Source organism: Panicum virgatum, chromosome 6N (assembly GCF_016808335.1).
Source record: "Panicum virgatum strain AP13 chromosome 6N, P.virgatum_v5, whole genome shotgun sequence".
In the NCBI taxonomy this organism is placed as follows: domain Eukaryota; kingdom Viridiplantae; phylum Streptophyta; class Magnoliopsida; order Poales; family Poaceae; genus Panicum; species Panicum virgatum.
The window spans coordinates 46,897,674-46,912,347 of NC_053150.1; the positions used below are offsets into that span (position 1 = coordinate 46,897,674).

At 45.9% G+C, this 14,674-nt stretch overlaps 3 protein-coding genes across 6 annotated transcripts; 1 reads left to right on the plus strand and 2 right to left on the minus strand.

Moving 5' to 3' along the window:
• Nucleotides 1–702: 702 nt before the first annotated feature.
• Nucleotides 703–1,754, minus strand: LOC120678934 (thylakoid lumenal 19 kDa protein, chloroplastic-like). Its single transcript, XM_039960393.1, has one exon. The coding sequence runs from the start codon at nucleotides 1,666–1,668 to the stop codon at nucleotides 907–909; it is 762 nt and encodes a 253-aa protein (XP_039816327.1). The 5' UTR covers nucleotides 1,669–1,754; the 3' UTR covers nucleotides 703–906.
• Nucleotides 1,755–1,993: 239 nt separating this feature from the next.
• Nucleotides 1,994–5,601, plus strand: LOC120678935. 4 transcript variants are annotated; one of them, XR_005676892.1, is made up of 3 exons: nucleotides 1,995–2,297; nucleotides 4,586–4,668; nucleotides 4,986–5,590. XR_005676892.1 is itself a non-coding variant. In XM_039960396.1 (2 exons), exons 1-2 carry the CDS (start codon nucleotides 2,142–2,144, stop codon nucleotides 5,067–5,069), a joined length of 240 nt encoding a protein of 79 aa, XP_039816330.1. In that variant the 5' UTR covers nucleotides 1,994–2,141; the 3' UTR covers nucleotides 5,070–5,219. The 4 variants fall into 4 exon arrangements, 2 of the variants coding, with proteins under 2 accessions (XP_039816330.1, XP_039816329.1); XR_005676891.1 differs by having other exon boundaries at nucleotides 4,980–5,256; XM_039960396.1 differs by lacking the exon at nucleotides 4,586–4,668 and having other exon boundaries at nucleotides 1,994–2,297; nucleotides 4,986–5,219.
• Nucleotides 5,602–10,723: 5,122 nt separating this feature from the next.
• LOC120678240 lies at nucleotides 10,724–14,573 on the minus strand. The gene is made up of 5 exons (XM_039959382.1): nucleotides 14,557–14,573; nucleotides 13,322–13,956; nucleotides 12,990–13,246; nucleotides 11,033–12,907; nucleotides 10,724–10,958 (listed from the first exon to the last, which is right to left on the minus strand). Exons 1-4 carry the CDS (start codon nucleotides 14,571–14,573, stop codon nucleotides 12,104–12,106), a joined length of 1,713 nt encoding a protein of 570 aa, XP_039815316.1. The 3' UTR covers nucleotides 10,724–10,958; nucleotides 11,033–12,103.
• Nucleotides 14,574–14,674: the final 101 nt, after the last annotated feature.

Here is a 14,674-nt window from a genome sequence, read left to right on the forward strand (position 1 = left end):
TGGCGTGAGATCAAGCATGCTGTGCAGGGCACTGCTCCCCCTTCCAGATCGCATCGCGGATTTGGGGCTGGCGTGGCATATGGGATAACTAATTGCAGTTCTCTTGTAAGTAGAAGCCCTCGTCGCAGCGCAGGACCACGCCATGGATGGATGGTCCAGCTCCGGCCGGCCGCCGGGCCGAGCTGCGTTCGTCTACTAAATGCGCCTCGCAGAGTGTCGCCGCCGTGCTACGATCAGCAAACAGTTTGGAGTGTCGCGAGACGAGTTGCTCAACCGGTGTTACTGTATCTGTATTATTTCGCAGCAGCTAGCAGGCAGCAGCAATCTTGGGAAATCCTCGTGCTCCCTGGAGTACTGTGTAGAAATCACTGCAGATTCCTGTGAGTTTGTGATTGCTGCTTCAGTTTTTTCAGAAAGGTTCTTCAGATTCCTTCTGTGTGTCGTTGGAAGAAGCGGGCCGCTGCCGTTTAGGCCCTTCCGGCCCGTAGCGGCTTCTGCGCTGGTGTAATGGGCTGGAGCGGCCCATGCATATGGGATTATTTTTTAGCCCAGTAGCCCAACTGGTACGAGGCCCAATGTTGGGCCGCTGGCCGCATTTGATACAAGGAAGCACAGCGGCTCAACAGCCCACGTGTTGAGTCTGAAGCTCTGAACTGTGAACTGAGACATCTGAATGAGCTCTGAAACTCGCGAGGTCCGTGGAAACAGAGGAAGAAAGCAGAGTAATATACGAACGAACGCAGGAACAAACCAATTCCATCCTACACAAAACTGATTAATCAGTATAGTACACCGCAAAATCACATTGTTCTTCTCAGTTCAGTTTCTTGCTAGCTCGATCTCCCCTCATACAGATGCGCACACTTACCTGCAATGGCAAAGCAGCATGCCGATGCAGACATGCAGTTAGCTCTCGGTGGCCGGCGGCGGGGCGCCGGGCTGGATGGTCCTGAAGGACTGGTGCAGGCGGCGGAGCACGGCCTCGTCGCGGCCCCACTCGGCGTTGGGCGCGGTGACGAAGTGCGCGTACAGCTTGTTCCGCGCGCACGTCACGGAGATGAGGCTGTGCGCGCCGGCGCCGGTCACCTCGTACTCGTAGTACACCTGGCCGGCGCCGTCGGTGCGCTCCGCCGAGGTCACGTCGTCGGCGGACGCGATCTGGTCCAGCAGCCCGACGTCGGAGAGGGCCAGGTTGTCGAGCACGGCGCCGAGCGGCGCCAGCGCGCGGATCCCCGGCAGGAACGTCAGGTACTCCTTCTCCGACCGCTTCCGCGGGTTGAAGAACTCGCTGTCCGTGCCGTTGGTGCCCTTCTCCACCTTGGACACCAGCCGCTCCTTCCACCCCTCGGGCACGTCGTACACGTACTCCGCCGTGTCCTTCTTGCTCGCGTTCCCGCCGTACCCGCCGTAGTTCGCCGCGCTCGCCGCCGTCCCGTAGTACACCGTGAACTCCGGGTCGGCGCGGGAGGGAGCCGGCGCGGGGGACAGCAGCAGCAGCCCCGCCGCGGCCGCCGCGACCAGCGCCGTGGCGAGGGGCGGCTTCTTGCTGGGCGGCGGCACCCTCAGCGCCTGCGGAGGGCCCGCCGGCGGCGAGGCGGCAGTGGAGGTGGACGCGGCGGCGAGGAGAGGGGACGACGGCGCGCGAGAGAGGAGGAGGGACGGAAACATGGTCACGGTGCGGGGCCGTGGACCCGTGACGCGCTGCGGTGGCTGTGCGGCGAGGTGGTTGGCCCGAGTTGGCTATGTGGTTTTGTGTTGGGTTGGGGACGAGAGGTTGGAGGAGATCGCGTGGGCCCGCGGCTTATCCGGTGGGACGACATGGCAGTTTTGCTCTCGCCGACGACGAGTCGCGGCGAGAGCAGAAGGAAAATGTAGAGGCATCGGTGTTGGGCGGAATTCTTCAGTGCAGCCCAGTACCAGCCCTTTTCTATTTCGGCCTTGTAGGCTTGCAGGTCATTCGGCCCATCCCCAGTACCCACCACGCAGAAGCAACAGAAACCCAGGACCCCAAACAAAAAACCTCCGCAGCGGTTCAGATAAGGCGGTCGCCGGCTCGCCGCCACCGTCCCTGCTCTCGCGCCGCACTCCAACCGGCCCCGGGGCCGCTTCGGGCTGGATCTAGGGTTGCGTGGGGAGGAGTTATGGAAGCCCCCGCCGCGATGGACGCGGAGGACGATGACGCCCGCGGCTTCAAGGCCGTCTTCACCGCCGCCGGCGAGGAGTTGCTCCAGGGGCGCATGCGGGAGAAGCTGCGGGAGTTCAGGAGGAGCGAGAGCGACCCCGAAGGCCTCCTCCTGGTACGTTGCCGCCGCTCGCCGGCTCGATTTCCTCTGTGTCAACACAGATTCGCTTGTGTGAGATAACATGTTCCTGCATGCTTGTGTGAGATGGCTGGAACCACTAATGTAATGTGGTCAGATAACATGTTCATGCATGCTTGTGTGAGATAGCTGGATGTTTTTTTGTTGTTGTTTTTGTTGCTGTTGTTTCTGTTTGGTATGATTGTTGCCTATTTGTTTCTATTTTGTGTGGCCCTGCTTGGGTGAACTCAGCAAATGCTATGGAGTGGTGGACGATACGCACTAAACTATTGTGTTATCATGTGTGAAATATACTCATGTAGCCTCCTCTTAGCTGAGAAACCCTTCCTCTCAGTGCAATAATTTTCAAATCAGGATGAGATAGTAGGGAGAAGTGTGCGATGGCTCGAGTCTTTCTTTCCCTGTGTGGGATGATTTCTGTCCATTTGTTTCAATTTAGTGTGGCCCTGCTTAGGTGAACTCAGCATATTTAATCGACTGGTGGACTATATGCACCATTCTGTTCTGTTATCATGTGTGAAACATACTCTTCTTAATTGAGAAGACCCTTCTCTTTTTAACTGATACCAACTTTATCAAAGTTTAGGTCTTATTTGTTGCTGCTTGTGTACCTAATACTTGTCCTTGGATATGCTAATTTGTTTGTGATTTAGTTCTGCCTCAATTAGAATCAATGAATTTGGAGTGGAAAGGTGTTCATGTTGTCTGTTCCTCTGTGGTTTTTTTTATGCAACTGAGGATGCAATACTTTTTGAAACACATTAGACTGTAGATATAAATGATTTTCCTATCCTTTCATGCCAGTATATGCTATGAATCTTTACTACCTTTTTTTTGCATTTCACCACAATCTGTACTATTTATGTACATTTAGCTCAAAACCTATACTAGTAGTACTCAAGAGTGCCCCAGAAAACAGATCTGCATGCAGTGTCTGTGGCAAAGCAAAGGGGAAAGGACTTATGAAAGAAGGCATCCCAGGGTTAGGAACCGTCGGTTCTATCCCAAATTCAAGGATTGCATAGGGGCTATAGATGGCACTCACATTCACTATGTAAGAAACCAACAAAGGAGACACAATCATAGAAGACGCGGAGTTAATCCATGTCTCCTATGATATATAGGAGATGCGGATTGACAAACCACGTCTCCTATATGTACGCTTCCAGCACCAAAAAGTGATCCACATCTCCTATGTACCCATATAGGAGACGTGGATGGGCAACCCGCGTCTCTTATAATGGGGTGGCGGTTACAGGGGACGCGTTGAAGAAAACACGTCTCCAATCAATTCTCTCGAACATGAAAAATTTCTAAAGTTCAGTTAACCGTGACACTCGCGTCCACCATCCTCCATCTCCGGTATCTCCACCCTGTTGTCCATACGACTGTGCCTCGCCTCTCCCCCTCGTCGGCGGCGACTTACCTCCCTCCCTGCCGTCCCTGCATCACTCACCTCACATCTGACTCCTTCCGTTCTCGATTCCTTCCACTCGACCCCACGTCCCCACCTCACCCCAAGCAGGGGAAGCGTCGCGAGCCCTACCCCTACTCCTAGCCATGGCGACTGCCGCCTCTAACTCGTCAACGCCTGGGCTCTCCTCATGGTCCTTGTCACAGGGCGATGGGAGTGGGGACGTGCCGCCGCAGCGCTGCCCCCACGTGTCGGCTTCTCCGAATAGTGCTAGGTGAGCACCTCCTCTCCTTCTGGATCGTGGATTTGCAGATCTAGGTGCTGCAGGACCAGGACCCTCTCCCGCGTCGTGGATACAGGCGGTGCGAGGTGCTCCTCCTCCCTCCCTTAATCAAGCTGCACGGCATGCCTAGGGCAGCGTTCCATCTCAACTCTCCCCTCTGACCCTCCCACGAGGCAAGGATGCAGCGCTCCTTCTCAGCTTGAAGAATGTGTGCGCAATATCCATGTTCTTCCCTTCCGGCTCCAGCTCCTCTGTTTGTTTGGAATGAATTGAAACTGACGCGCAAGGTGTTTGCTCTTATGCCCCAGCTGAATCCCAGCAAGTCCTGCAACAATGATGTCCCCATCGTGCTCATCGACATGCATTGCTTACTTTCCTTGTTACTTTGTCTGTGCTATGAAATTGTTAGTGAACTGCTTTGATACCATAATCAAACCATTATTATGAAGTCAGTTTGCTTGGATAATCAAATACATCTCACGTTCCTAGTAGCACTTCACATTGTGATGCAGCATGTCCTTAGATTTCAGTGGGATCACTTTTCTTATACTTTCTCCCTTCATGCAGCTTCATTTTGCGCAGCATTTCTCTGTTGATGACAGCCCATGAATCAGTCTTTCCAAAAACCATAAGGCATCATCTCACATAAGGTATTCAATTCTCTTGTGCCCTCTGTCTGCTTCATCACACATCTTTGATTTCCATGAATCACAAAATTCCATTTGCTTACAATTGCTAACATAACAAACAATAAACTAATGTAATGGTATGGTAGTTGTCTTTAGTTCCCTTGCACTTTTGCTAACAAATTAGTTTGTGCAGCTGCTATTGGTACAGACCCCAACAAAAATTGGTCTTAGGTGGAGTATGCTTTGGTTATTCTGTTTTATATATTGCCTAGCTACATTTTGGTGGACTTATCATCTCTCCTGATATCTGATATTCTGATGCATGTTACTAGGAACAGGATCTTGAGGGAACCAGGGACAAAAGTCAATCTTGGATATTAGATATGGCGGGACGACTTGACGGCGAGAGCGGAAAAATGTAGAGGCCGGGTGCTTTTCGGGAGTAGTGCTGTATTGAGGCCCAGTAGTGGCCCTTTTGCGTTTCGGCCTTGTAGGCCTGCAGACCATTCGGCCTAACCCCTTTGTTTGTAACTTGGATTCAGTGTTTCTTTTAGGAAAAAGTTCTTCCGGTCTCCATCAACTATTGGCATTATTGCCATTGTTCGATTTACCTCCTTCAACTAGAAAACCGAATGCGAATTGGCTTGTAGTCCAATAGTAGGATGGTCCAGTGGGACGCTACCCACCAGGGTTCAAATCCTGGTGCTCGCACCTTTTCCTAGGATTTACCTGTGTTACACGTTAAGTGGTAAGCGACGTTCCCGTCGACGACGATGCGCCAGTGGTGACTTCGAGAATCTTCAGATCTGCCGGTGCTCAATCCTTCGGATGTGCTCATAGGGGTAGGGTTTGCGTGCGTGTATTTATAGGGTGTGAGTGTGCGTGCATGTTGTGGGCGTCTTCATTGTACTGTGTGATTCTAAAAAAAAACTAGAAAACCGAATGTTTGTGCTCCCTGAATTATTGAAACCGGCCGATTTTCCTCCCTAGGTGATTTTCAAAACAGTTTTGACTAATGTGGCACCGTGTCAGCTGTCCTTCGTGGCACCACGTCAGTCATAAGGAAGGTAAATTGAACTTTCACAATAATTCAAGGTAAGTTCACAATAATTCAGGGTGGTCCATTAGATTTTACAAAAAAATTATAGAAATATTTTTTAAAAAATATAAATATTTCTAAAATAAATATACATTTTAAAATACCATTATTTAACATTATAAACTCATAGAAAGTTTATTTTAAGTTAGACAAATATGAACTATCGTGCAAATTTAAAAGATGATTAATTAAATCCAATTATTGGCAAATTAATCTAGGGTTAGTTGGATCCATGCCACTCCAATTTCTTGAAATTGGATCTCATGTTGAAAATCATGCCATTGAGTGGCATGATTTTCAACATGACACCCAATTTCACGGAGTTGTGGTGGCATGAATCGAATTTTCCCATTAATCTATGGCTGTTTTGATAGCCATCAATCCTTGATAAATTTTATATCCACAAATCTTTTCATTAAACGGGTGAGTTTTAGTGCTCCTCTCCTCATTGCCACCCATTGCCCTTGTCGTTCTTACAACATGGCTGTCGAGTCTCGGTCGCCTCTGCCACCTACTCTCGGTCAGAGCCACAGGCCGCTACTAGCCACGCCACGCCTCTGTATGTGTGCGCACTAGCCCAGGCATGCTCGAGCGCCACCACGCAGCCGCCGGTGAGAGCACCGACCGCCGAAATCGCGTATCCCAGCGTGTGCCCTGCTCTGCAGTACATACATGGAAGGAAGAAAAGAATAGAATCTTTTATAAGGTTCCAATACAATTCTACGACTTATTGTGAATAGTAGTGCATAGTACCGATGCATAGGGGACGAGGAAATGAATATCTACAACATTTTTATTCTACTAGAAAAATATTTATATTTTTATAAATAATATTTTACAATTTTTATAAAGCCTGATGGACCCCCTGAATTATCATGAAAATTCAATTTATCTCTCTTGGGGCTGACGTGGTGCCATGTAGGACAATTGGCGCGGCACCACGTGTGGCAAAACTCCCCAATTTATCCCGGCTTAAGAGCGCCAGATCACCTTTTTACAAAGATAACTCGTTATCACTCTTACGACGGAACAAATCTGGTAGTCCATCGGGTTTCACCCGAATCATCCACCGTACAACTATGTCTCAGATAAGAGTACAGGATCATTTTGCATTGGAGCATCAAATATTACACACATGCGTTCCATATAGATCATAAAACAAGATAAGAGTTATTACATAACAAGCACAACTTTTAATGCATGCTAGGACTATAGAGTTTCATATGCGTAGATCCTACGGTCGTAGGGTTGGTTAACATGCATGTCTTATTTCACATGAGTTTATAAAAACATCCGGAGGTGTATGGACTCAATATACACTCCGGGTCTTGAGGTCTTGAAATCTTGACTTCCGGGCTCCTCCTGTAGCAGCTGAACACACACAAGCACAAACACTGAGTACAAAAGGTACTCAGCAAGACTGACCCGACTAACCAGTATAAATATATAGGTTTCAAGGATATGCAAAGGCTTGTTGGGTGGACTGGTTTGTTTGATGAAAACATTTGGACTTACTAGATACTAACTTTTATTCAATCAGATCCAATTACTAATTAAAGCGAAAGATAAACTTTAGTTATCGCATTCTTCAAGATACTTCTAGGTTCAGCAAACCATAACTTTTATCAAGGTTGCATCGTACTTACTTTACGATGTTTAAGCGAGATCAAGCGATATTCATAACCGAGAAGTGCGGCGATTCGAATCGATTATACACCCTGCAGGGGATCCATGATCACACATCACGTACGCGTTCCCGGGGTGGACCATACGTGGCAACCTTTGACGAGGAAGAACTAGATCCTGAACCGAGCTTACCCAGACCCGGGTTCGCACCCCCGTGAAGGACCCCTCGCCAGGCCTGATATCAACACGGGTTTCAGGCTACGGCCCCGCCACCAATTCGACGTTGAGTGGGGTAATACTCGGTTCAAGAATCTAGGTCAACCAAGTTACATCGGCTTACCTGTCCCATTCAGCCGGCATGCGAATTTTAGTGCGTTGAATACTTGATCAAGATTATTTCTTTCTTTGGAAGCGAGGACAAAATCAGAACTCCTTTTCTGTTCTGCATTCAACGACCACCATACGTCTCCTAGATTTCCTTGATTGAATGGAGTGAATCTTTTGCTAGTATCTTGACTATTATTGCTTTTAAAGTAGTAAACTTTTAGACAACTGGATTCAATCTAAACTAGTTGAAAGGTGGTATAGATGTCCTTAAGTCAAGGAAGTTAAAACATGCATAAGATGGGTATTCAAACAACTCCTAGACTTAAGAATTCAAATGCAGTAGTAAATAATAACATAATTTAATTAATTAAAATTAGTAGCGCGTAGATGCTCCGGTGCTTGCCTTGTTCTTTCTGGGAAGTGAATGAAGCTTTGACTCAGAGACTCTAGACGTGAAGACTCTAGACGTGATTGGTCTTGATTAACTTCCTTTCTTCTCTCCTGAAATCCACGGACGATGGCCCGATGAACTCGACTGACGACCTCGACTTCAAGCTCTAAGCGTATGATATGCAAAGTTAGTGCATGCAAAATGTTTTAGAAAATGGATCACAACTTTCCATCTCGATAAAGTTGCAATCCAACCCTAATTACCCTTCTACAAACCTTAACACATTTTTATCCTAATTATTTAAACCTTAAATAAATTTTGAACAATTAATTAGGGTCATTTGAATTATTCTACTTAAGAAAAACTTTAATTTCCCATTTATTATTATTCCTAATTATTTCTAACAATGGGTTAAGAATTATCCAAATTTTATTATTAAACAAAATAAGGATTTAAGTATTTATTTAAATCCCTTAATAAATAAGGAAAAAAACCTTACTATTAGCTTAGGGCTTCATATTATTAATGCATAAAGGAAAAATAAAACAAACCTAAAAAAATTGGTTTGACTATTTTAGGATTTTCTATGATTTATGGAGTATAAAACAAGTTAATAGCACATAAAAGAAATCTAAACTTTAGTTTTACACAAAAAACCCCCTTGGACTTCCTAACTATTTCAACTCTACTCTTCCCTCTCTCTTACTCTCTTACACGTGGGTCTAGTCTTTTTTTTCTCCCCTCCTCCATCACAGCGCTCGGCCAGCGACGGCGAGCTTCGTCGGCATCCCAGGCTTACATAGCAAGCATGTCCACCTTGTTGACGACTAAAATTGGTATAGGCTAGACAAGGCTGGTCTGACCAGTACCCATAAGCGGTCTGATCGGTCGGTCCTGTTTTTGACCCGGCAAAGCGCCGGCCGGTCTGACCGGTTGGTCCGATCGGTCAGACCGATCTATCCGGAATCCGAGTACAATTAGAATTTTTCATGGGTTTAGATCTGTAAATATGATTTCTTGCGGGATAAGTCCACCCACCCTATTAATATAAAGGGTCACGGCGGATTGAGTCATCATCCAATCGATCAAACATAAAACTTTTATCTTTTTACTTTCTCTTGCCCTAACTTTTCCAATCTACTATTTGATATTCCTTCTTCGTCTCTATGTCGATTGAGGGCGTTTTAGGTGGTCTGCCGACCCTAGAACAACCCTACATGCGCCTATCCCGACGGGTCTTCCCGGGCTAACATTCGTTGGTTTGTCGTCGTCCAAAAGTCCATCACCTTTCACTAAAATTTCTAGGCTTAACATTTTTTTTCAAGTCTTGAGCTGATTCTTATTTTCTGCAAATTTTGAATCCTTCAAATAAATTCTTATCGTCTTCAAAACACTTGAACCATAGTTCTATTGCCAGCGAGACACTTTGTACTGTATTCTCATGCTACCAATGGTTGACTTGCTTAGCAAAATTTTCAAATATAAGCTGTTAAACACGATCAAGTAGCCATTTTATCTTTTGAGGTAACTCATCAAATTTAACCTTTTTCTGCTGAGATTTTGAATTCCATCCATCAAATTAGAGTGCCTTTTGTTGAAATCTGCTGTTTGACACTCTTCAGAAAATTTGACATTCGAACTTTTCAAATTTGGTTGAAGTTTGACCCAAATTTGACTTAGTTTGACTTTTCTTTATTCTTTTCCTCTCTTTATCTTATCTCTCATTTTTATTTTTTAACCATAGTCACTTAGGGTTAATCCATGCTAATAATAAGGTGGGTTGTCACACCACGTCAGCCAAAACCGCTTTGAAGACCGTCTAGGAAGGTAAATCGGCCAGTTTCAATAGTTTGAGGAGCACATCCGATTTTCTATTTGAATAAGTAAATTAAATAATGACAATAGTTGAGGGAGGTCAGAATTTTTTTCTTTTTTCACACCACTTGGATTCAGTCTAGGGTCCGGTAGCCTTTGCTTATTGAGGACTAATATAAAAACAACCCGTAGGATACGATAACCGTACGCGTAACAGTAGACGAGCTGCATTTCAGTTTTCTCTCCTGTTTATTAAAAATAAGTTGCATTTCAGTTTTCTTTAGCGAAAACCAGCTGGATTCTAACGAATTCGGCAAAAATAACCTGCATTAGGTTCAAAAAAATCATGGCGCCTTAATTTTATTCTTTTTTTGTTGAAATGGAACGGAACGGTTGCTAGAGGGCAGGGTTCACCTTACCGACGGTAAAGCGATTTTTGCCAACTAGCGGTATCGGTAAACCGGCGGTAAATCGCCGGAAACCGCTAGAAACCGCTCGAAATAACACTTCAAATTCAAAAAACCGGTAACCGTTGTGTACCGACCGGTAATCGATGTTTACCGACCGGTAATCGATGTTTACCGACCGGTAATCGATGTTTACCGACCGGTAACCGTCAGTTTTAACCGGTAAACACCATATGACTTTGGAAAATTAAAAATTTTGGCAGTATTTCACCGTAATTTTGTAAATATCATTACTGATGGTATATATTAAACAATTATATAACATTTACACATACATAGAATAGAAGTTCATATCCATAAAAATAGAAATTCACATCCATAGTCCATATAGATCATCTCAACAATAGTCCATGCAAATCATCACAACTACAGTCCATACAAGTCATCACAATCATAGTCCATACAAATCATCACAACCGTAGTCCTTACAAACCATCATCGTCAATATACATAATACATAGTAGTTCACACGATACATACCACATGGAGTTTATTCTTCAGTCTCATCCTGTTGATATGAGCTATTGCCATAGGCTCCATAGGCCCCATATGCGCCATAGGCACCATATGTCGCATATCCTTGAGCCTGCGTATTGAACGTGATGAAATTTTGATGAAACAATAAAAATAATACAAACTAGTTGCTAAACCGCCATTTACCTGCACATTGTAAGCATCTTGCATGTTGGTGCTTGTATAGCCAACATAGGGGGGTGGCAAATAGGGTACTCGATGTGATGATGGATATGCATATGGTTGGTCATATGGATAGTGTGGATAAGTATAGTCTGTGTTCACTGAGCTAGAGCTATCATCATCATGGGGAATAGAATGACGTGCACTGCTTCTAGTCTGTTGTTGTGAGCGAGGTGCACCATGATCCGTATCTTGTGTGGCATGAGTGAACTGGCTCTCCCCGGTAAACCTCATACCCTCTCCACCTCCAACTACATCATCACCCCCGCCACCTCCGCCTACATATCCCCCACTGCCAATCCCATCATCACTAGCATCGGTGCTGCTGTCGTCACCCCCATCATCATGATCATCATCATCACCGACACTAGGATCAGGTGTGCTGTCATCTGTTCTAAATTCTTCCTCTTCAATGTCATCCTGTCTTTTTCCTTTCTTCCTTTGCCGATCCGATGGTCCAACACGTGTCTTCCTCTTACCAACATGTGTGTCACCAACAGTCTCTTCTGCCCATTCACGTACATCCAAATTCCGTAGCTCTGGAATATCACGTGCAATATCTGTAATGATGGTGCTAGGAACTGGGGTGTCACTTAAATCAGAATCCTCATCCAAAGCCGGCGCTGCATTGGACCTCCCTAGCTCCATCCACTTGCGAATAACTGATTGTTGCCTATACAATGAGAGGTCCATCATACCGGCAATAGGATCGAAGTCACTTGGCTCAGGTGTGGATTTAGCACGCTGGATACGAAGCCGAAGGTTGTAGTTGACAAACACCAATTTGTGGAGCTTCTTGTGACCCATCCTATTGCGTAGCTTTGTATGGATGAAGGCAAACGTACTCCAATTTCTTTCACATCCACTTGAGGACACACATTGTGAGAGTAGACGCATCGCTGCCCTCTGAAGTGTTGGTGTATCTAATCCAAACATAGACCACCAACTAGCTGGCGAGGTGGAGCGATCCCTTGCCATCCTAATAGCTAAGTCGCTCCCAAATTCTCCATACTTCCTCCTGAAGTACTCATACTCCTAAAGTGCTTTGGTCGCTCTGGTTGTGTCAAACATCATTTCCATCCCCCTCTTCATATCTCCCAGTACACCGTCCGTCACTCCACTTACATAATTGACATATGGATGGAGTGTACAAGCAGCTTGCACATATGTGCCCATCATCACAGTAACCAGCCTTCGAGCGATGATATCATTTGTGATCTTTCGAAAACGGGCCTCATCATGAGCAAATTTGCTTGCATATGTTTGCCTTGTGTTTTGATATTCCATGAGCACTCCTCCCAAAGTTGGAGTCTTGTCATGATCAGCAAATCTCAAAAAAATGTATAGAGGCTCAACATCATCAATAACACTCTGCATGGCATTCCACCAGTCAAGTGCTGTGAGAGACCGAAATGCATACTGACCTTCAGGTGACTTGAAATGGCGTGAATTTCTGAATTCTGGAGACACCATCCATGCCATGAATTGATCCTTCTTCCTCAAAAAGGTCTCTAGAAACATGTAATTGGTGCCAAATCTAGTTGCATTCCATTTAACCAACTCACCTCCTATGGCTTTACTCATCATGGCATGTAGACTGTTCGAATTGTACATCCAGCTGCATATCCTCTGGGCACTTTTGATCATTGCATCGTGCTCAGGCCATTTCCCTATATCCTTCAACATGAGGTTGATGGTGTGTGCAAGACATGGCTGCCACACGATATGGTTGTACTCCTCATGCAACAACGCACATGCCTTCTTGAAGTTTGAGCCATTATCTGTGACAATCTGCACAACATTTTCGGGCCCAACATCACGTACAATTTTTTTGATCTCCTGCATGTGATAGCAAAATATAAGATTCAAGCATTATGAAGAAATGTACATCATCCCATGGTCTTGTGAGTTGTGAACATACCGTTAGCAAGAATGCATGGTCTTGAACCACACCAGTTGCATCGACAGACTTCCAAAAGTACATCATCCCATTGCTATAAATTAAGAAGTTGACGACACTGTTACGACTTACACCGGTCCAAGAATCACACATAATTGTCAGACCATGTTGTGGCCACTCTTCCTTCCACTTCTCTATCTCCTTTTCAATCTCAGTTATAGTAGCGTCCAAGTACTTGCCATCTATCTCCTTGCCAGTTGGCAGCTGGACACCAACTCCTGCATTAGAACAACGTATTAGCTCAATATTTTGATTTATGTATACTCCTGCATTACAAGAACACATTAGCTCACCTTGGTTTTGTGTCTCTATGATGGCTGCCCTGAAATAGGGGTCATCCACTTTCCTACCAGGTATACCAAGTGCATGCAGTGCCTTTGCCCAAGCTTTTCCCACCCTTTCCTTCGCACTCCTACCCTTGTTGGTCCATGGTCCAGTATCTATCCTTGACTGCCGCGGTCCAGAGACAGTCGCTAGGTGGAAATCTCTAAGTCTTTGAGGGATCTGTGTGTGACTCCTCGTCAATCTTGGGCCACCTCCTGAACCAGAGCCACCACCCCTCTCATACCGTGGACCGGCCTTCTGCTGAAATTGAAACTCCTGACATGATTGATGTAGGGCCTCTTGCATATCTGGATCATCTTCCTCATCTTCCAAGTGCACATAACTACTTCTAGCTGCCTCATCGGCCCTCATCTTTGACCGCTCCCTTTCCATCCTTTTGCCTCTGATCCTGTCAAGCTCACGGTTAAAAAACGTCTTCACTTCAAGAGGGACCGAAGGACAGTCCTTCGCATCCTTCCCACGTTGCGCCAAATGCTCCTTAAGCCTTATTGCTCCTCCCCCATTCCTCTGTTGATGGCAATAGTTGCACTTCCATCCATTACCTCTCTTCTCTCCATGCTCCCACACCGGATCCACAATTTGCCTACAACCACGATACAACAAATATTAACACAACTACATATATAAAACTAACATGAAAATATATGTACATATTGCAAACATGAGCACACATCTTTTTTATTATAGCTACCATGAACAAATTAACATCTAAATAACATGTATAAAATAACATCTACATATATATGCATAACACAGTTATTAGTCCCCACTAAACCAACACACAAACACATACCTACACAACAAACATCTAAAAATCAATGTTAAATCAATAAATACTCGGCAAACCATTGCTTACCGGTCCAAAAAGCGACGAAAACCGCTCGGGAATCTCCAAATACCGCTCGGTATTAGCGGATCCCGCTCCACGACGGCCACACCGGTGTCTCTACCGACACCGTACCGCCGGTAATCGCCGCCCTATCGCCGGAAACCACCGATTTACCGACGTTTACCGGCGTCCGCGGCAGGCCGGCGGCCGAGCGAGCGATTCCCGCTCCTACCTCCCGGCTTCCGCCGCCTTACCGGCGATAAAAATCATCTTGAAGCCGAAATCGACGGGGATCGCCTTGATATCGCCGGAGCTCGGGCGAAAGGGGTGGAGGGGGAGGGGAAAGTGACTCACGGGTTAGATGGGGCCATGGGGGTGTCGGTGGGGTAGTAAAAAAGCTAATGGGTTAACGGGTTAATGGGTCTTAACGGGTTCCGAATGTTTTTTTATTTTTTCGGTGACCAAATGGTCA